Source organism: Panicum virgatum, chromosome 8N (genome assembly GCF_016808335.1).
Source record: "Panicum virgatum strain AP13 chromosome 8N, P.virgatum_v5, whole genome shotgun sequence".
Taxonomy (NCBI): Eukaryota; Viridiplantae; Streptophyta; class Magnoliopsida; order Poales; family Poaceae; genus Panicum; species Panicum virgatum.
Genome location: NC_053152.1, coordinates 46,036,285 through 46,058,255, shown reverse-complemented (window position 1 = coordinate 46,058,255; position 21,971 = coordinate 46,036,285). Strand labels below are relative to the sequence as shown.

Sequence of the window (21,971 nt, the reverse complement as noted above, 5' to 3'; positions counted from 1 at the left end):
CAGAGGTAGGTAGATTCGATATACACGTTTAGATTGTTCTCTTGCGTCAAAACAGGTGGATTGAAGACTTTAAAATGACATATTGTCATGTCTTTGTTGTGAAGATGGGATAGCAATGCAAAATCTTACACATTGACATCCTTCTTAATGTAAATGTCTAAATACTAGTCCTTCTACGTGTATTTTGAAATAGAGTAAATTTTAGGCGCATTATACAGATCAAACTTCCTTTTTTCTATTAAAAATACTAGTCTACCCAAGGCTTGGGCTACTGAACCTATCCTAAGTTGTTTCTAACAAATATCTACTAAAACATGTTGTTTGTGTCATCTTAACTACTCCACTATTGTGTGCTAATGCCTTTTTTTTGGAATTTCTTATTTAGGAGTTCTAGAACCTATATTTGAGAGTTTCTTCTTCACGTGTTGCAGACTTTTGGTAAACCGGCCACCAAGAATTGATTTAGTTAAATGTGATCTTCAAATAATTAATGAAGGAAATGTGTTATATTAGTAGGGAATCTTAACTTGTAAGTGACATGCTGATGATATCTTGCATACTCCATCACTTTCGATGAGCTAATACACTTCGTTTATTTACTATAAGCTCTAGATTAAATAAATAATGGTTAGACCCATCAACCATATCAAATCTTTGATACGTAATCAGGCCGTGATGTTTTAGGAAGTAGGGTTTTCACTTTTTTGAAGAGATTATTGCAAATGGTGTCGTTTTATGTGTGGCTGAAAGTTTTAATTAAATAATGCCATGATTTCCATTCTGTAAGATGTCGAAACTTCTGATAAAGACTGATCCAAAATTGTTAGACTTGTGTTTCATCCATACAGTGTAATGATGCCACAAAATTCAGTGCCGTACAGTACTTCAAGTATGAGAAATACTGGAGAAATTTCTTGTGAACCACAATACCACATAGTTCTAGAACAACCAAGACCACTTGTATACTACACGCCAAATTCAGTTTCAGTTTCAAATATTGACCAAGTGAATTTATATATACTCCAAGTTGATAATATAAGTTATCGAGTCTTCCACCACTAAGAGGAGAATCTAAGAATTTCTCAAAAAAAGAAAAAACCGGCACTCCAATAACATAGGGCAGGTAGCAACTTGTGGATGGATCGAACCAAGTATACCAAATCTTTGCTTAATCCATACTAAATAATAACAACCAGTGGCGAATCTAGCGCTAAGATTACCGTGGTGCACTCCTCAAGAAATCTACAAAATTTTGTAGCAATCCAAGATGAATATGAGTCAAGTTAGTGGTAGTTTTTTCATTACCCTGGTGCATGCATGGGCACCAGCCTACTTGAACATGGCGTCGCCCCTGATAACAACTAACCACTCCACAAAACATATAAAAATGGTAATCAATGAAATTTATAGACAATGACATGGCTGACATCATGTTGGCATGCTTCGGAGCTAATCGTGCATTGTAGTGTCCATTTCATATTCTACTTGTCCAAATCTGTGGCATAAGCTAACAGATTAATAGTTTGCATTACCTCATAAATCTGAGAAATATCAGGAAACCCAAGACCCCAGTACATGTCACCAACACATGACGACCCAATACATCCGCGAATCTCTAATTTTAATATAGACCAATCATGGCACAATTTATAATTTGTGAATCCGATCAGATTAAGTTTGTATCCAATATTTATAAACCCATACCAGACTAGGTGGCCTGCACCGATGTATGACGGGTATAATTGAAATTTGCTAACATGGTGAAGCTACAAACATCGCCAAAGAGAGAAAATTAAAAACTATCGCGATAAGTTACAATAGCACAATTTTTTTTTATTTTATGGATGTACTAATTCAATGCTTAATTTGTAGTTCTATAGATCAAATTATTACTAGTAAGTATAGTCATGCCACCAAGAGGTGACCACATGACCTCTTTTTCAGTTACATGCTAGGTGTCTATAATTTTTACATTTCTGAGGTGGTAATGAGCTAAACAAAGTTTTCCATAACTTCTGCATTGACTTTAGATTTACCATTGCGACTCTTAGCTACCGAAGAAAATGTAGTAACCAGATCGTCAACTCAAAGAAAACTCACTCTGATTACTTGATTATCTGTAAATAATAAACTTATCCTACCAGAAGCAAGACGGCTGCTAAACTAATATTTCTAGGAGCTGTCTCAATCGTTCGGTAGCTTTGTTTTTCATGTGAAGAAGATATGTTTGACTTAGCATGATACTATACATTAATATGCCAAATAGATATAAGAGGTTGGACAACTGGTAATGACAGTACTAATCCTCCTCGCATGTGAATATGAGAGATCTAAACACAGAGCTTGTCTAGTTGTCTCCTCAATGATTCCTAAGAAGTTGTGATCCACCAAACATTCAGAAAACTAGAGTTCGCTACGCGTCCCCTAGCAAGCACACCAAATCATCAGACCATCTCTTGAAAAATCACACACAACACATACATACAAGATATAAGTCTATTTGAAAACTTTAGAATTGTTTCCCTAAAAAAACTTTAGAATTGTTGAAAGCGCCACTGTATATGAGTGTTACTCTGGGTTAGGAAAAAAAATGAAATTGGTATGAAAATTATGAAAACCCACATATTGGTACAGAAATGAAGGCATCCAACAGGTCAACCTATGAAAAATGAAATAAAAAACAGCATGCTTTGTTGGTGTAGAAGTGTCAGGGGATGCATAGGCTTTTGAGGCTGCAGATGAGAAATGGTACAATAGCTGGGGTCTCTGTCTGCTCATTATCTTAGGCCTATCCTTTTCTTGGCACTACATGGAAGCATCTTTCACACACTAAGATACACGAGCTGATTGGCCAGAGGCGCTTGGATTTGTTTGGCAAGCCTATGGGGGACCCCACACATGGGCTGTGAAGCTCCCTCATGACACCAGGACGGGAGAATCTTAATTCTCAATCTCCTTCCTCCTCCCCTGCCTCACCAGATGTACATATACATCCATGATGACCGGCTTGCCTCCCAGCAGAAACCAAAGTTTCCTGGGCTTCTCTGCTTGCCGGTGAGCTACAGATCAGAGAGGAAGAGGAGATTGCCCTTGTTAACCGGCAGGGAGTTGAGGAGGTCAGGAGATTCTGAATACAGGTGAGCAGAGTGATCCTCTGTTCTTGGTTCTCTTGTTTAGTTCTTTCAAAGTTGAGAGTTTTTTCATACATGTTTCGAGTTCAGAGTTTGCATATCGTTCTTTGTGTTTGTGCTGGAGTTCTTGCCATATGCAGTCCTGTCTTTTGCGATGAAATGACCTTGTTTGAAAGGGCCTACAGTATCGTGTTTCAGTCAATTATTTCGCGGTTCTGTTATGGGTAGATGTGTCAAAGTCTGTATCTATGACCAATGCCTGCAAGAATTTTTGGTTTTGTTAGTTTACCTAGTTTCAGAACGTAACAATATGATTCCCAAGGAACTTTTCTGAAAGCAGATTTATTTTTGAAACGAATCCATGAAACATACTACTTGTGGACTTTCTTAAAGGCTCAGTATAAAAATGTTTGCAACGACCGGATCCAGTTTCCATTTGCAGCACCAACTGAATCACTGATTCTTGAATTCACATGAAACAGACTCACAATTAAGCAAAAGGGATCAGCATGAACCTTCACCAAGACATGGAGAGGGAGCAGATGAGGATGGCCATACTGAAGCAAGAGCAAATATTCAGACAACAGGTAACAATGAAAAAAAAATGTCAACAAAAGTAGTACTCCTTTCAATCATGCACCGTAGAATGCTCTTTTCCTTGAGGTTCATTGAACACTACAAAGGTTACAAAAGTTTCTCACCTTACCACTCTCTGTACTTCTTTTGATTCAGGTTCATGAGTTGCACCGGCTGTACCACGTTCAGAAGCAGTTGATGCAGCAGATGCCAACAACCGTATCGTCGAATCGAGCTCCGGTGATCGTCGACGTCAAGCCGAAACCGCAACTGGACATTTGGCACGGCGAGAAGGCTACAAATCCTCAGCAACTCATCAGCTTCTCGAGCTACAAGGCCCATGCCCCTGCACCTGCTCCTGCAGAGGACTGCAACCTTGAGCTGACTCTAGCAACCGGGCCAAGCACCAGCGGCAGCTGCAACGCTGAGAGGCAGCAGGGGAAGCGGCTCAAGTCGTCGTCCAACTCGGACTCCGGGACCACGGCGGTGTCGTCGACGTCGACGGACTCGGAGCTGGCGCAGTTCAGGGAGGCCGACGTGATGGCGTCGGCGGCGGCGAGGTTTCCCGGCGAGAGTAGGAGGAGGATGGATCAGATGGGGCAAGGTCCGTGGATGTACCAGTGCTTGAGCCTGAAGACGGCATGATGGTGTGTAGGACTGGGGTGTAGGTTTCAGATGGAGACAGAGCGCATGTTTGACACATGCACAGTTGTACATCACAGAGGTGATTGAAAAAAAACAAGAAGGTGATTTGTTGCAGCAAGTGGTATTGATAGTTTTGATGATTTCCATGAACATATTAACTGATAATGCAAAACCATACTCATCTCTCTCTCTCTCTCTCTCTCTCTCTCATAAACTGAACCATTGATGTGATTGGATAGGATAAAAATTTGAAAAATAATTTTAGGAACTTTAAGAGGTGATGATTTCCGTTTAGATTGATATCCATTTATGTAGTTGGATTGATTTGGATCTGCGAATGTTGAAAAAAAATGCAGCCCACTATGCTAGCTTGCAGGAACTAACCCATTGTAGACTGAACATGAAGCTCAGCCCATGACTAGCCAAGGGGCCCAAATTTTTAATTGAAGCTTTCATCTTGCACTTTCGTATTCATTTACCAGCCCACATCATTAAGGAGGCCTCCTGCGCTCCTATCCATGGACACCTACCTATGAACATATTCACACGAAAAAAAAACCTATGAACATATTTGGAAATAAAATAATTGTCCATGTTTTTTTCCTCAAAGAAAAAATAAACCAGACAGGAGGGTTGACCGGCTATCCTTCCTCTAAGGTCCTATTGGATCCTTCTCAACTATAATGATTAGCTAGCTAATTGATAATAGTCTTTTTCAGACAGAAAGGGTTGGGTGATACAGTCCTTTGACATTTTTAGCTGGGATTAACAAATGAGATACTTATCTCAATTAGATAGAAGATCATTAGCTGACCTGTTTGGATACATGATAGCTAAATTTAGCTAGAGGATCTAAACACGATCTAAGAAAAGAAAATAGAAAAACAATTGTCGACCCACATCTAACAATTTTTCTATAAGAAAGGTTTATATTCCAGGTGTATATTCCATCAAATTAAAAATTTATATTTGTTAATGTATAATAAGCAGGAGCATGTGTGTTGTCTTTTACATCTACTGATCCTCAGAGTTTAGCGACTCAAGTTTCCTAATAAAGCGAGGTTTCGGGACTTACTTTCTCACATGGTCAAAGAAATCAAACTTCTCTGCAAACAGTAGTGGTGCTGCATGTGTGTATAGTAAGTTGGCCATACATTTAACTTTCATAGTTTCCGTTGCATATCGTTCATTTAGCACAAATTAGGATGGAAATAGTATTCAACCTAGCTACTGTAGCAAGCAGCACTTGTGAGGAAGTGGCTCCATGTTGCCAGCACAAATTCAAGGTCAGCGATCCGCCGATCCCAAGCACATTGGGCTTCTGCCACTGACAACAATGCCACCGTTGCTAGAAGTGACAGTGTCACCTCCATGCATGCTTAACACAGCCCCTGACTATTATATCCTTTTCCACTCACGGCAACAAGGAGCCCCTGACAATGTGTGAGCACTGAGAAAGTACTTTGAGAAACACCAGGGGCATGTCTAATCCCGATGCCTCTTAACCCTAGCTAGGTCGATGCATCACTAGCTTGCATATCTTTTCACTGAGAAGTGAGAACTTACACGAGCATGGTCACTGCTCAGATCAGTGAGAACTTATCATCACTCCATTTGTATCTTGTCTCTTTTTATTTCTCCGAGGGCAGTAGCTCTTCATTTTTTGTACTCCAATAATCTGGGCACCCTTCTTTATATTGCCCGTAGTATCAGTGCAATATCAATTGGCATGTGGTTCCCAAACAACCCTATAAATTTATGAACAGGATGAAGGGATGGCTCGGGCGACTGTGGCGATCCTAGGGCGATTTCTCTAGATTTCCTCCCTGGTGATCTCTGCCTTGCGCTAGGCTTGATTCCTCTCCTCTTCCCCCGTCCCTGGTGTCTTGGGATCAGTCGATCTCATGGATTCTCCTTCAGATCTGGTACACTCTCTTGACTTCATACCCGGTCTGGCTTTTCAACGTGAAGTTGCCGATCGCTTTGGTTCTTCGGTTCATCATCCCTCTTCCAAGTCGATGGTTCTTTCTTCCTCTTGGCTTCGTTTTGATGTTATACTTTCCGTTTAACGGAGGAATCTGTGGGTTTGGCACTTCAATCTTGCTTGGGAGGCTCGGCTCAGGGTTTCCATGTCACTTTTCAAGGTCTTAATCATTTTCGGTTCTCAGTGGTGAATAAGCATGTCGGCTTTCTGATCTACAACATCAGGCGTTTCATTGGCAATTCTTTTGATGTTTACTTCCATCTCTGGCGTAATGGTACGCCAAATTGGGAGCGTGAGAAAAGGCTTAGGGAGGAAGAGCAAGCCAAGGAATGGACTACTGTTTTGTCCAAGAAATCTAAAAAAGCACTTCGGCAATCAGCTCACAAAAGGCCAATGAAAAGAGTCAGATTTGCAGATAATCTGGTTATGCTCCTGCATCAAGCATGCTCCTGCATCTTCTTTGGAGACAATTGTTTTTGGCTCTTTTCCCCCAGTGCAATGTGTCTCCGCTAAAAGTGCTGCCTCAGATGTTCTTGGTGATCATGCTGATATTCCAGCCAGTCGTGTTTTTGGGCGTGTTTCTTCTGATCTCAACCCAAAGATGTTCACAGCGAAGAACAAGGCGGCAAATCAGGGGTTTTCAAAGTTTCAAAATTCAGAGTTGGTCTCCTGTGCGCATTGTCTGGGTTTGGGCCATCGGGCCTTAGAGTGTCTTAGCCCAATTAGATGCAGGCTGTGTTTCTTCTATGGTCATCGGGCCAGTTTCTGTCGCACCAAGTCAAAGCCCAGAATCTATTGGAAGCCCAAACCAATAGCCCAGAAGGAAGGTGCTGGAGTTACGGCAGATTTGGAGGCAGGGGCTACTGTTGATGCCGTCGCTTCGTCTTCCCCGACGCATTCCCCCTCTAGCAACAGTGCACCGGAAAACCCTCAACAAACCTTGCAAGCGGAGCAACCTACTGCTACTCCCTGCGAGATGGCGAACTTTGCCTGCGATCCTACTCCCTTCCTCCCATTTGGTTTCCATGTTGAAGATGGCTGGCAGCGCCCGGCAAGAGCTCGCGTGGCTCTGTGTGGAGAAGCTCCTAGGCGGCATGAAGAGTATGCGATCCTCACGCTGAATCCAGCACCACCACCTCATGAGGCTGCTACAGTACTGTATCATCTGGTTGATCAACTGGAGGAGCAATTTCCGGTGAGAGTGATTTCGCATTTTCTTTCGCCTGTCAGCCTAGGGTTGGTTCAGTTTGGGACACCAATGCAGCGTCAGGGGTTGATTAATTTGTCCCCTATCCAATTGGGGAATGGTTTTACTCTCTCTGTTGCAAAGCATGATGAAAGCATTAATCTTCGGTCTTGCAACTACTCACGGGTGTGCAACATTATGATGTTGGGATTTCCTCTGGATTTTCAAAACATAGATTTCATTGGGGCCTCTGTTGCCCCTTTTGGTAGGCTGTTGCACTGGTTTGAACAACAGAACAAATCTAGAGTTCTTGCAAAATGCCTAGTGCTGTCACCAGATCGTGTACCTCGCAGCATGATTGTTTCTCATGGTACTACACTTGGGGGCAATGGAAGGTCTTGGGCAGTGCCGACCTACATTTTGAGTGGAGGTCACTTTCCTGATGCTTTTCCTGGTGATGAGGACCCTGCTCCTCAGAATGGAAATCCTCATCCTGCACATGGTCACGTTCATGTCAATCCAAATGTTCTGCAGCATTGGAACCATGACTTTGCAGGACCTGGTCAGGAGGCTCAGGCTGAAGCTAGAATCAATGCTTTCCATGCACAGCAATTGCATGGTGATCTTGCTGTCCCCTAGCCAGTTGTAGACCAAGAAAATCAAGTGGAGATGCAAGAAATGGAGGTTGATCAAGTCATACCAGATGACTTATTGCAGCAGGAAATCCCTGGGGAAGGACAGCAACTGGACAATCCTCCAGCCCATCCAGATCACCCACAAGATACTATCTCCTTTGATCAATCTGGGACTACAGCAGAATACCTGAGGCACCATAGTCAAGACATTGTGCTGACCCTAGAGCAAGTTTTACAGGGTGATCTTGGCAGTGATTCTTCATCCTCTGGCAGTTCTTCTTCAGTTACAAGCTCTGCATTGACTGGGCAGCAACTTTTGACCTTTCCAAGCCCCTTTTTATTACATAACCTACTGTAACGAACATGGCACCATTTATGCCATTTCGAGTGATTTTGGTGATCGAATGACAACACAACACTTGGACTAATATGATTGTTTAGATGATCATTCTCAGGCTTTTAGGTTCAAGTGATGACAAAGAGAAAGAGAAGATAGGCGTAGCAAGGCCCGAAGGGCCGCCCCTACGGGGGTTCTGCTACCCGGTTAGCGGACGGGGGTCGAGGGGGAGCTGCCCCTCGCGGGTCTCAGGGCAGCGCCCTGAAAGCTCTTCGGATTAGGAGCACCGGAAGAACCGATGCCTAAGCATCGGTGCATCCGACGCTTGTCGGAAGAACCGACGCTATGTAGTTTGGTGCAGAAGGGAACTGAAGCCAAGTCAGCCTATAGGCACCGGTTGAACCGACGGTCCAAGAAAGGGCATCGGTGCATTGGGCGTCCTATGTTCCAGAGACGATGTCAAGTGCCCAGGAGAAGTTTCTTCAGCACCGGTTGAACCGACGGTGCATCGGAGTATTGCGTCGGTGCAATGACGTCAGCGCCCAGGAGAAGATTCTTAAGCACCGGATGAACCGGTGATGCATCGGTACAAAGCATCGGTTCAACCGGTGGTCACTATGTCAGCAGTCAGAAGCTCAACGGCTATTTCGTGTCTTAGAGTGACCGGAAGAACCGACGCTACCCCTGCCAGAGGCATCGGTTCTTCCAGTGATACACAGATTTTCAGCTAACCGTTGGAGCAACGGCTACAAGACTTGGTGGCCTATATATACGCCTCACCCCGGCCATTTGAAGATTGTTGGAGTCCCAAGACACCTCATACACATCCAAGAACATCTCCAAGCCATACAAGAGCTCATAGATCATATCCTTAGCTTATAGCACTAGAGTTGTAAAGTGTGAGTCCTAAATTAGCTCTTAGTGAGTGTGATTGCAAGGCCTTGAGCCTTTGTGCTGTGGTTCTCTAGTGAACCAAAACAAGAGCTTGGTGCGCCGGCACCTTGGAGCGTGAAGCTCGCCGGCAACGTCATCGACCCTCCGACTTGGTGTGGAGCGGCGACGACATCTTTGTGCGGGGGACGTGGAGACCCCCATTCTTTGTGGAGAAGCTCCTTAGTGGAACCCGGGGCCAAGGTGACCGTGATTGTGTTCACGGAAGAGACTTGGTGGCCGAGTAGCAATACTCTTAGTGAGTGCTACAACAACGTGGATGTAGGTGTGCCTTTGTGGCTAACCGAACCACGGGATAAACACCCGCATCAAGAGTTTGCTATCTCCTATCCCGCTCATTAAGCTTCCGCATTTCATACTAGCAATTTGTGAGCCTTTAATTTCATAGAATAATTTCTTGATAGGAAAGGCTATAGGTTGCTAAACTCTTTTGGGATAGGGGTTTTCTCACTAGAACAACCTAGTTGCACATCTAGATAGCATGTTTTAGTTTAAGTTTTGTGCAAACTAGTTGGAGCCATAGGTCTAAGATTTTAGAGTGCCTAATTCACCCCCTCCCCCTCTTAGGCTAGAGCACCCGATCACTTTCACCTACCAGTTAGGGGTTTGTTTGGAGATCTGCCTTTGGTTCCTATTCCTCAGCAGCTTTGCTCCTCTTCCAACAATACTGTGCTTGGAACCCAGATGGATAACTCTCCTACTATAGTACCCAATGTGCCCATACTGCCAGCCATTGTCCTGAAGGTCTGGGCTTATTGTTTGGAAGATGCTCAATCTTCACAGTAGTCAGCTGTCTCTGCAGAACAGCCAAGCTTTGAGAATGATGTTCAGGCTTCCAATTCACAGGCTCTTCCCAAGACTCTTGGTCTGCCAATAAAGGTATCCAAGACAAAGATCCATACACCTTTGTCTACTGCTTCACTGCGTAGAAGTGCCAGACTGAACAATAAAGCTGGTGAGGTTCAGCATGTCAGACTGCCTTATGCTCCAAAGAAGAGACGTCAACCAGTTGTACCTGAGACAGTGGACGGGCAGTCTAAGCACAAATTATCTCTGAATGACCCACCTCGGCCTAGTGATGTGGTTCCTCCACCTATTCCTACTGACACTTTGAGGGATTGGGGTCTTGACTGCAATTTGTCTCCTGCGGAGCTCACTGATGCTGTCCTGCTTTCAGGATGTGCCAAGATGGTTTACAATGATGAGGATGAAATGGAACAGTGAATGTGGTGGGAGGGCCTGGCTTCGTGGAATGGGGTCTTGGCTTAGTGGTCTGTAACGAATATGGCACCATTTATGCCATTTCGAGTGATTTTGGTGATCGAATGACAACACAACACTTGGACTAATATGATTGTTAAGATGACTATTCTCAGGCTTTTAGGTTCAAGTGATGACAAAGAGATAGAGAAGATAGGCGTAGCAAGGCCCAAATGGCCGCCCCTACGGGGGTTCCGCTACCCGGTTAGCGGACGGGGGTCGAGGGGGAGCCGCCCCTCGCGGGTCTCAGGGCAGCGCCCTGAAAGCTCTTCGGTTAGGAGTACCGGAAGAACCGACGCCAGGGGCACCGGTGCATCCGACGCTTGTCGGAAGAACCGACGCTATGATGTTTGGTGCAGGAGGAAATCGAAGCCAAGTCAGCCTATAAGCACCGGTTGAACCGACGGTCCAAGAAAGGGCATCGGTGCATTGGCCGTCCTTTGTACCAGAGACGATGTCAAGTGCCCAGAAGAAGTTTCTTCAGCACCGGTTCAACCGACGGTGCATCGGTGCATACCACCGGTGTAATGACGTCAGCGTCCAGGAAAAGATTCCTTCAGCACCGGTTGAACCGGTGAAGCATCGGTGCAAAGCATCGGTTCAACCGGTGGTCTCTGCGTCAGCTGTCAGGACTTCAACGGCTACTTCGTGTTATGAGTGACCGGATGAACCGACGCTACCCCGCCAAGAGGCATCGGTTCTTCCGGTGGTACGCAGATTTTCAGCTAACCGTTGGAGCAACGGCTACAAGACTTGGTGGCCTATATATACGCCTCACCCCGGCCATTTGAAGTTTGCTGGAGTTGCTGGACATCCCACACACACCCAAAAACATCTCCAAGCCATACAAAAGCATCAAGATCATATCCTTAGCCCTTAGCACACTTTGAGAGTGTTGTGTAAAGGATTAGCTCTTAGTGAGTGAGTTTGCAAGGTTTAGAGCCTTTGTGCTGTGGTTCATTAGTGAACCAAAACAAGAGCTTGGTGCGCCGGCACCTTGGAGCGTGGAGCTCGCCGGCAACGTCATCGACCCTCCGACTTGGTGTGGAGCGGCGACGACATCTTTGTGCGGGGGACGTGGAGACCCCCATCCTTTGTGGAGAAGCTCCTTAGTGGAACCCGGGGCCAAGGTGACCGTGATTGTGTTCACGGGAGAGACTTGGTGACCGAGTAGCAATACTCTTAGTGAGTGCTACAACAACGTGGATGTAGGTGTGCCTTTGTGGTTAACCGAACCACGGGATAAACACCCGCGTCAAGAGTTTGCTATCTCCTATCTCGCTCTTTAAGCTTCCGCATTACATACTAGCAATTTGTGTGCCTTTACTTTCATAGAATAGTTTCTTGATAGGAAAGGCTATAGGTTGCTAAACTCTTTTGGGATAGGGGTTTTCTCACTAGAACAACCTAGTTGCACATCTAGATAGTATGTTTTAGTTTATGTTTTGTGCAAACTAGTTGGAGCTATAGGTCTAAGTTTTTAGAGTGCCTAATTCACCCCCTCCCCCTCTTAGGCTAGAGCACCCGATCACTTTCATGGTCTTTTGTCCAAAACTCTGCTTCGCTTCTTGTCTTTTACTTATGTTGGTTGCATGATGGAAACTCTGTCAGTCGATGTACTTTGCTATGTTAAACTCTCTTGGGGTGCTCTGGTGGCCCTCAAATTTGCTAGCTTTCTTTTTGATTTTCATGGATAGTCGTCACAGGAATATTTTATGTTGGAACATTAGAGGTATCAATGCTTCTGATAAATGGGATGCTGTTCGTCAGAAAATTGAAGAAAGTGCCTGCTCCATCGTTTGTTTGGAAGAGTCCAAGCGTAGCTCCTTTGATGCAGCTTACATTCATAAATTTGCTCCAAGGAATTTTGATAATTATGTTTTTCCCCCTCAGTGGGACTCATGGGTGGGCTTCTCGTCTTGTGGAATAGCTCTATTTTCTCAGGGATGGTTGTTGAATCAAAACAGTTTGCCCATCACTATTGATTTCACAGCAACTCATGACCAAAGCAAATGGAGACTCTCCTCTATTTATGTCCCTTGCAATGAGCCTCTTCGATCGGAGTTTGTACATTGGATGCGTGGCCTTAACGTTCAGAGGGTTGATCATTGGCTTTTTGTGGGGGATTTCAACTTCTACCATTCTTTGGAAGATCGTAACAGACCAGGGGGCAACCTAAATGACACCCTGATTTTAATGCTCTAATTGGCCACCTTGGTTTAGTCGAAATTCCCCTAAAAGGAAGGGCCTTTACGTGGAGTAATATGCAGCAATCGCCCCTTCTTGAGCAGCTTGACTGGTTCTTTACGATAGTCAACTAGACTACAACTTTTCCTAACACCCTTGCCCTTCCTCTAGCAAAAAAAACTTCAGACCACATCCCCTGCAAGATTTCCATTGGCACCTCTATCCCAAGATTGAACATCTTTTGTTTTGAAAATTTTTGGCCAGATCATCCTGGTTTTTTTGATGTGGTGCAAGCAGCTTGGGAGAAACCTGTGCGTAGATGTGACAGAGCTTCAATCTTGTCAACCAAATTCAAAAGACTTCGCTATGACCTTAAATATTAGAGTAGGAAACTTTCAAATCTCTCTCTGCTCATAGAAAAGTGCAATAAGGTCATCTTCTACTTGGATTGTTTAGAGGATTGTAGAATGTTGACCAATCCTGAATGGAATTTCAGAGTCATAATCAAGCTCCACCTCTCCACTCTGTTGAAATATAAAAAAGTTTATTGGAAAAAAAGATACACAATAAATAGAGTTAAATTTGGGGATGAATGCACTAAATTCTTTCATGCTATGGCTACTGTCAGCTTCAGGAGAAATGCAATCTCTTCTCTTAGGGATGATAATGACAACATCGTTACCAGTCATGAGGATAAAGCTGCACTCCTCTATTCAGCCTTTAAAGGAAGAATGGGTATTACAACCCAGCCAATAATGCAGTTTGACTTATATGAACTGATCAACATCAATGTGGAACTTAGCTCACTCGTCCAGCCTTTTACACAGGAGGAGATTGATCTTCTCATCAAAACCATCCCTACAGACAAAGCCCCTGGACCTGATGGTTTTAATGGTTTATTTATAAAAAAAATGCTGGCAGATAATAAAGGATGATTTCTACAAACTTTGTGAGGCTTTCTTCAACTTAGATGTAAATCTTGACAGCATCAACAATTCCTTCATCACTCTGGTAGCCAAGATAAATAACCCTGAGACTGTCAATGACTTTAGGCCTATCTCTCTGCTGAACATTGACATCAAGCTTTTAACAGAATTACTGGCAGATAGATTGCAGTTGGTAATCTTGGATCTTTTGTATGCCAATCAGTATGGTTTTATTCGCTCTCGCACCATCCAGGACTGCTTGGCTTGGAGTTTCGAATACATACATCAGTGTCAGCAAACCCAAAAAGAGATCTTAATTCTTAAGTTGGATTTTGCCAAGGATTTTGACACTGTTGAGCAGGATGTTATAATTCCAATGATGCAACACCTTGGCTTTTCCACTTTTGTGGCTAGAGTGGATAAAGTTAATCCTGACCTCAGGATCCACTTCCATCATTTTAAATGGAGTGCCAGGCTGCCAATTCAAATGTAAATGTGGTGTCAGACAAGGTGATCCAATGTCACCCCTCCTCTTTGTGCTAGCAGCTGAGTTACTCCAGTATGTAGTAAATGATGCTTTACATCAAGGCCATTTAAGGCTGCCTCTTGATCAACCATCTGCTGATTTTCCAATTATACAATATGCTGATGATACTATCTTGATTTTGAAAGCTGATATCAATCAGATCACACATCTTAAAGGTCTTCTTCAGAAATTCACAGCATCCACTGGCCTAGCTGTTAATTATGCAAAATCTAGTATGGTGCCTATAAATGTTCATCCTGAGAGACTGAAACTCCTTGCTGCAGTTTTTGGTTGTGCCATCGGGTCAATGCCTTTCACCTACTTGGGTCTCCCCATGGGTACTACAAAGCCAAGGATGGATGACTTGACACCTCTAATGGATAGGATGGAAAGGAAGCTAAATGCTTGCTCTTCTTTACTGTCTTATTCTGACAGATTAGAAATGGTAAATTCAGCTATAACCCCAATAGCCACTTATACCATGTGTACGCTGAAGCTGCCTGCTGGTGTTATTGAAAATATGGATCGAATTCGTAAACAATGTCTTTGGAGGGGTACAGATAGACCCAAGAAAGGAGGCCACCTGGCAGCTTGGTCTACAGGTTCTAAGCCCAAGATAAAAGGTGGGCTTGGGGTTCTCAATCTCAGGCTGCAGAATGATGCACTACTCTTAAAGCAGATCCACAAATTCTATAATAGAAAGGATATTCCTTGGGTGCAGCTTGTATGGTTCAGATACTATAGAAATGGCAAAGTTCCTCATGCCTCAAGGGACGTGGGCTCCTTCTGGTGGAAAGATCTTCTTAGACTCTCAGTTCTGTACAGAGGCATAGCTAGGTGCCAGTTAGGAGATGGATCTACAGTTCTCTTTTGGGAAGACCTCTGGAATACTGAAGTATGAGCCCAAAAATATCCTTGTTTATACTCATTTGTGAGGAACTCAAGACTCTCAGTGAAAAATGTGCTAGAAACTGAGGTCCTGGATACACTTTTTGCTCTACCCCTTTCTGAGGAAGCATACATTCAATTCCAAGATTTGCAGGTAGAACTTCTGTCAATTCCCTATGAAGAGGAACAAGTTGACTGTGGGGATCTTAGGATTATTCCTCTAGAAAGTTTTATGCGTTGGCCTTTAGCAACTTGCACGCCTCACCCACATTCAGATGGCTTTGGAAGTCAAAATGTATACCAAGAATAAAATTCTTCGGCTGGCTTCTGCTCGATAGATTAAATACCAGAAATATGCTAAGAAGAAGACATTTCCACCTGGATAATGGTTACACATGCGTTATGTGTAATGCTGGCTCTGAAGAGGATATCATTCATCTTTTCTTTGATTGTCCTTTTGCAAGAAGCTGTTGGCAAGCTCTACAGATACAGTGGACTACTGACAATGAGTTGTGTTCCAAACTCATTAATAGTAGAGCTTTCAATGCTCACATCCTCTTCATGGAGATTTTCCTAGTTGCTTCTTGGGAGATCTGGAAGTTAAGAAATGACAAGATTTTTAATCAAGGAATTCCTACCAGAACTCGTTGGATTTTCAGCTTCAAGAAGCAGGTTCACCTCCAGCTCTTAAGAGTGAAGGAGACTCTATATCCTCGAATTGTTCAATGGATATACACTATTCTATAGCTCTGATTTTTTTTCTTGTCTTTTCTCCCCCTTTAATGTAACTCTGTAAGTATTTCTATCCTGTACAGTTTGTTTCCTTTTATTTAATGAAAAAACCGAAGCACTGTGGGGAACTCCCCCACAATTTCCCTTAAAAAAAAAACCCTATAAATTTCACATTGAAGTAAGAAACAGAGGTTCAGTTACTTTCACGTGGAAATACCAGGCGCCAGGATACTAAAAAAAAATCTCGAGCACTGGGTAAATGCAAGTTCTTCGTGTGGCTGGTTTTGTTTGATTGTTACTGGACCGCTATGAGGAGAAACGCCACGGTTTGCAGGACGACGCCGTTTGCGTGCTATGCTCGCAGGAGGAGGAATCCATTTCACATCTCCTACTAAGCTGTGTCTTGGCTAGGGAAGTTTGGCATTGTGTTCCGTCACGCTTGGGTTGGCAAGCCCTCATGCCTGGTCGCCGCTATTACTACTACAGAAATGTTAATTTGTTCCGGTTGGGAAACCCCTTTTGTCCCGATTTCCCAAGTGCCGGGACAAAAGGGGGGGTCCTTTTGTCCTGGGTCTGGCAACCGGGACAAAAAGGTACCAACCGGGACCAAAGGTCCTTTTTTTTTTCTGTTTTCCTTTGCTAAATTCTTTTTCTATTTCAATTATACTTTTGCATTTCAATTAAACTTATGTATTGGAATTCAGTGTGAGTAAGAACTATAGTAACATGTACAAATATATATATATATATATATATATATATATATTTACTTATATAATATTTGTCCTAGATAGTTTTCATATATAAAGTAATTCATATATATATATATATATGTATACACATATCTATATGTGTGAATTTCTTTACATATGAAAATGTCTAGGACAAATATTATTTAAGCATATATATATATATATATATATATATATATATATATATATATATATATATATATTGCCAGGGCTAATCTCTACCCTGGGTATGGAATAGTTATTCCATACCCGAGCCAGCCTCCTGACGCGCCATCGGACCGCACCTGCGCTCCCTCCCGCAGTCGTTCTGTTTTTCTTGCGCGGAGGATGCGGCCCACCAACTAGTCATGATGCACGCCGCACGCGGCAGCACACCAATGACCACACGCTCCCTTAACTGCCGCTGTTTTTTTTTTCTCGTAGGACTGAGCACTCAACGCTTGCTGGTGAATCCAGATATCTAATTCACACGCACGTGGCCACGTGCTGCCGTAAGGAAAAAGAAATATCGATGAATATACCCAGATGATTGGAAAACAAAAATGTTTTGCAGTTGCCAGACACAAAAATTCTGTTCTTTACAATAAAATCATCAAAATTACATCCTGTTAATCTCCCAATCTCATGTACTAAAATATGTCGATGCAAAACCTCATTACCTTGCAAACACCACACATTTTTTCTGAGCCGGTTCATAAATATCATAAACGCAGAAGATGGGTGTCATATTTCTATTATGTGCCACTCAGAACTTACATTTTCGTAAGAACCTATACACAAAAGCTCTAACTATGCAATCCTCACATGAAACTCGGAATCTATCTACTGTACAATAGATGCTCCAGCAAAAAATCCATCAACTGATGAACAAGGGGAACTGTCCCTGAACACCTAATGGTGATGATGGGCCCCAATCAAAGATGACATGGTCAATGGAGATCACTGTGCCCATCTCAGATCCTGAAAATAAAGGGGGGGGGGGACGCTTGAATATGCTGCCATCATTTTTATAGGTTGACTTCCTGAAAAAAGCATTTGAATGAACATTTTTAAGAAAATCACTAGCTTCAGTCAGAATGGGCTCTGCACGAAAGTAGCAGGACCGGCTCCTTCATCGCTGCAGAGACAGTAACACCCAACGTTAGGGATCAAACATGAAGCCAATGGGGCATACCATAAGCATTTCAGATAGAACAAACCACAATGTATAGAGGGGCCAATGCTTTAGAACATCTGCAATAATTAAGAAAGTATACTGATCCAAATATATTAACTCCTATCAGGCAATCAAACTAATCCAAGTCTTCACGTAACACCAAAATTGGACTGGTAAATCAGATCAGCATCGTTCGGGTGAGTGCATATCTTGCAGTAACAACTAAGAAGCATACACTATTTGAACGTTTACATCTCTGAACAAAAACAAGATGCATATCTGAATTCTGAACAGGAGTTCATCTAGTGATACACAAATAAAAGTCACCAAACACTGGTACAGTTAGCAAAGCAATGGGGTCGACAATCTAATCCAACCTTAACTGTGTGACTTGAACTAGTAATCAGTTAGGAAGGTATAATTCCCACAAGAGAACAGTTCAGCAGGAAACATTTGATGCAAAAAGTATAATTCCCAGCAGGCATACTGCAATCTGTATAAGAGCTAAGAATTATTAGTATATGCAGGTTAAAGACAGCCTATACACACTACATAAGAGCAAAACTATTATCAAGTAACAATAGGTTGGAATTGTATTGCAACAACCCCATAGACATGATATAGTCAGGTGCACGAACTGGCTGCAGACTTATGAATTTGTCAATAAATTATTCAGTCCAAATCAGCAGGAATTGACAAGATACTATGATGTCCACATTCAAAGACAGGCATCGCAGCAATATATAAATGGTCTTGCAGCAAGTAAAGTGGCATGCATAATTGTATACTGAAATTTCAGAATACATAAGCATGCATATGGATAGTTGTTCAATAATATTGTGCACCGTTGGAATATATCATTTATTTTCCATGTCACAAATAATGACTCTTGTGAATGTAAAAACCTCTATTTAATCTAGCAAACAAATGTAGAACTAATTTAGGAGAACCTTCTTGAACCTAATATGAATCCGTACCAATTTAATGTACTTCAGAATTTACAGAATGCATATAAGCCAAGATTAACTATTAGAACTAATATGATCAGTTGACTAAAGTATGGACTCAGGTTCAAATAGCCGAGCTTGAGCTATCATAGTAGGCAGAACAGAGTTCAGCGAAATGTCACCTTCAATGACCAACAGCATGACCTGATCATACATATTCATATGCTAAAACACACTTGCACCTGGTTGTTCAGTTGATTGCGTGTTGCACAGGCCTAATTAAGTTACAAATTTATTTTATTAATCAGCACAAACTATTTTTGCCTAAGGAGGAGCTAATAGGCTGATAATTGTACACCTTTCTTTTGGATTACATATACATATTATCTAACGTAATTGACAGTCGAAAACAAGGCAACATGCAAAAAGTTATTCCAAATTTCATGGGCCAAACAAGGAAGAAACCTGGACTCTAGATAGTATTACACACTGTCAATATGCTCTGAAATCTGACAGAACCAGATTGAAGTTCACCCTATCTTTTGTGAGTACACTCTATCAGTTAATTGCATACTGCATACCCTTGTCTAAAAGGAACGATTTCTTTTGAGGTTACGAATTAATTCTGAAATGCAAATTAACCCACATCTAACTCATGCTTTTCTGTGCCTCCGTCGATGTATTTTTTTTGTTTAGTTCTATAATCAGAATCATATAAAGATCTAACAATCCTGAATACAGATGAGAGGAGCATGGTGCACGTCTCATTTGAATCCACAAGAGAGGGACACTACGGATTCAATGGAGCCTTTCAGAGAATGAAATTCAGGAAATGAAGTCCCTTTTGAGTACACATACATCGCGTTTTTGCTCTCATTGCTGACCTTCACGATGGAGGGAGTAGAGAACTAAATACACCATCTTGGGATGATGCACAGATGCAAAAACATCGCTACCGTCAAATGAGTAATGAATACAAAATCATGGTGGAATTGTCAGCAATCTATACTTATAACGCTGATTCAAGCTAACAAATGGAGGGTTGGGCTGGATTACTATGGGAGGATTATAATACAATAGCTATTGAGAAGAAATGATTAGCGCCTTCAATTAGGAATCAAGCTTTTCTGTGCCTCCATCAGAGAAGACAACAGCAGCCAGCACCAACAGTTACTTGACTTCTTTGTCCTACCTCTAAACCATTATCACAAATCATCGCCACCAACAAGGGCAATCTACCTATCAAAAAAAAACAAGGGCAATCTAGCAACAGCAGGGGAAAACAAATGAACTTGAGAAAAGAGGGGCACCGACATCAGTGAAGACTCATCTGTAGAAATGTGCAGCTCCAGTGAGGGAACACCAAGCTGCCGTGTGGCCGTCCAACACTCGTGTGGCCATCGTCGCTGATCCTGACACACATGTTCAGAGAGCGCTTCAGAGGCTGTGCTTGATTCAGAGTAAGCAGAGGTTGGGGGATTCATGGCTGATTGTTTGCCATCATGTATCAAGTAAAAAATCATAGTGGAAGGCAAAGCACCGAGTGGCAGCCGATTTAATTATAAGCAGCCAGCAGCAACAAAGCCACTGCATAATCATCTCCATGAAGAAATGAATCTCACTGACAATGGAAACAATTGAGGAAACAAAACCGATATGGTGTTAAATCTTACTATATACATGGGATCTGAATTTTCTTTCCAACGTAACCCATGTGGTCACAAAAGATTTCACCAAATTTTACAGCCTGAACAAAATTGCAAACCCGAAATTAAGTTATGAACAACTCAATTAATCCATGAATACTTAAATGACTAGGTGCCGTGCCTAGAAAAAGAAGCAAACTAATTCGATTCAGAAAAGATTGATATGAAGAAAAATGGATATGTGGTTGTGGGGATTCGAGGACAGAGGGTGAATCGGAGGAATTGAGCAATTTAGTGCACAAGATCTTTGATTTGTAGAGGATACGGATAGTTGTTCAATCTTGGTCAATGTGAGACCGATGTATTGCAGGAAAGAACAGGGGAAGGGGAATGAGCAGTTCATAGATCTCACTATTGCCTCCAATGAAAAACACACGATGAGGAAGAGACCTTAGCATGGAGCTGAGGGATCTGTCCTCACCCATCTGTGCTGTTCGACCTGCTTGATATTGATGTTCCTTCTTGTACACACGGGAATTAAAAAGAGCTATTACCTACACAAGTCTCCATGGAAAATCAGGGAGAACCACAGGGAATCAGATGGAGGAGGGGGTGGATGGCGAGGAAACCTCGGAAGAAATCGACAGCTTCTGGTGACGATGACGAGCCGAGCTGCCGCAGTGAATCTTGCCTTTTGAGCCAGTCGGCGCCATGCTGATGAAGCTTCAGCGGAGCGGAAGGCAGGGGCCGATGGGTGGGTCCCATGCGTTAGGTGGATCAGGTCGCAGGACTCCAGCCGGCGGTCAACGGCAACGGCAGCGGCGGCACTGCGACAGGTACTGACCTGGGGCGACGACGACGAGAGCGGAGCGACCTCGCGGAGCTCTGAACGGACAATGGCGAGCCAATGGATGGCTTCCCGCTCATTACGTGGATCGGGTCGCAACTCGGGCCAGCGGTCGACGGCAACAGCGGCGGCAGCACTGACCTGGGGCCGACGGCGTCGGGAAACGGATCGCGAGCTGGGGGAAAGAAAACCGCTTGTGCGCCACCGGGTGCGAAGGGGGGGGGGTGGAGTGGTGGGAGGTATTACCGTAGAGGGGAAAACCGGGACGACTCGCCGTCACGGCGCGCGAGCAGCCAGGGCAAGCAGCCGGACGGCGCCGCGCCTAGACCATCCGCGTGCCGCCCTGCTCCTTGCGCCCGCGTGCCGCTCGCTGCCCCCCGCGCTAAGCCGCCAGGACCCGCATCGCGCCGCACGCGCCTGGCCCTCGCCGCGCCACCGTGCCGCAGCTCGTGGAGGCAGTCATCCTCGTCGGGGCGGTATGGGAGCCGGTGGCGCAGTGCCTCGCCGGGACGACACGAGGGTCGAGGTTGCCGAGACGCGCCGGGATGAGGGTGTTACGGCGATGGGATTGGGGGCGCGACCGGGGGAGGTGGCGACGGCGCGCGTCTGGGGGGCCGGCGGCGGCGGCAGGGGTCCGCCGTCGTGGGTTCCGGCGGAGG

At 43.7% G+C, this 21,971-nt stretch overlaps 1 protein-coding gene and 1 long non-coding RNA gene across 5 annotated transcripts; one reads left to right on the top strand and one right to left on the bottom strand.

Moving 5' to 3' along the window:
- Positions 1-2,887: 2,887 nt before the first annotated feature.
- On the top strand, positions 2,888-4,538 carry LOC120686057. Its single transcript, XM_039968220.1, has 3 exons — positions 2,888-3,137; positions 3,614-3,718; positions 3,864-4,538. The coding sequence occupies exons 2-3, from the start codon at positions 3,641-3,643 to the stop codon at positions 4,350-4,352; spliced, it is 567 nt and encodes a 188-aa protein (XP_039824154.1). The 5' UTR covers positions 2,888-3,137; positions 3,614-3,640; the 3' UTR covers positions 4,353-4,538.
- A 12,803-nt stretch (positions 4,539-17,341) lies between these two features.
- On the bottom strand, positions 17,342-21,734 carry LOC120686015. Of its 4 annotated transcripts, none has more exons than XR_005679924.1 (3): positions 21,095-21,734; positions 20,916-21,019; positions 17,342-20,566 (listed from the first exon to the last, which is right to left on the bottom strand). It is a non-coding gene; the product is annotated as an uncharacterized LOC120686015 (long non-coding RNA). The 4 variants fall into 4 exon arrangements; XR_005679923.1 differs by having other exon boundaries at positions 17,342-20,231; positions 20,493-21,019; positions 21,095-21,729; XR_005679922.1 differs by having other exon boundaries at positions 17,342-21,019; positions 21,095-21,733.
- Between the last annotated feature and the right edge of the window lie 237 nt (positions 21,735-21,971).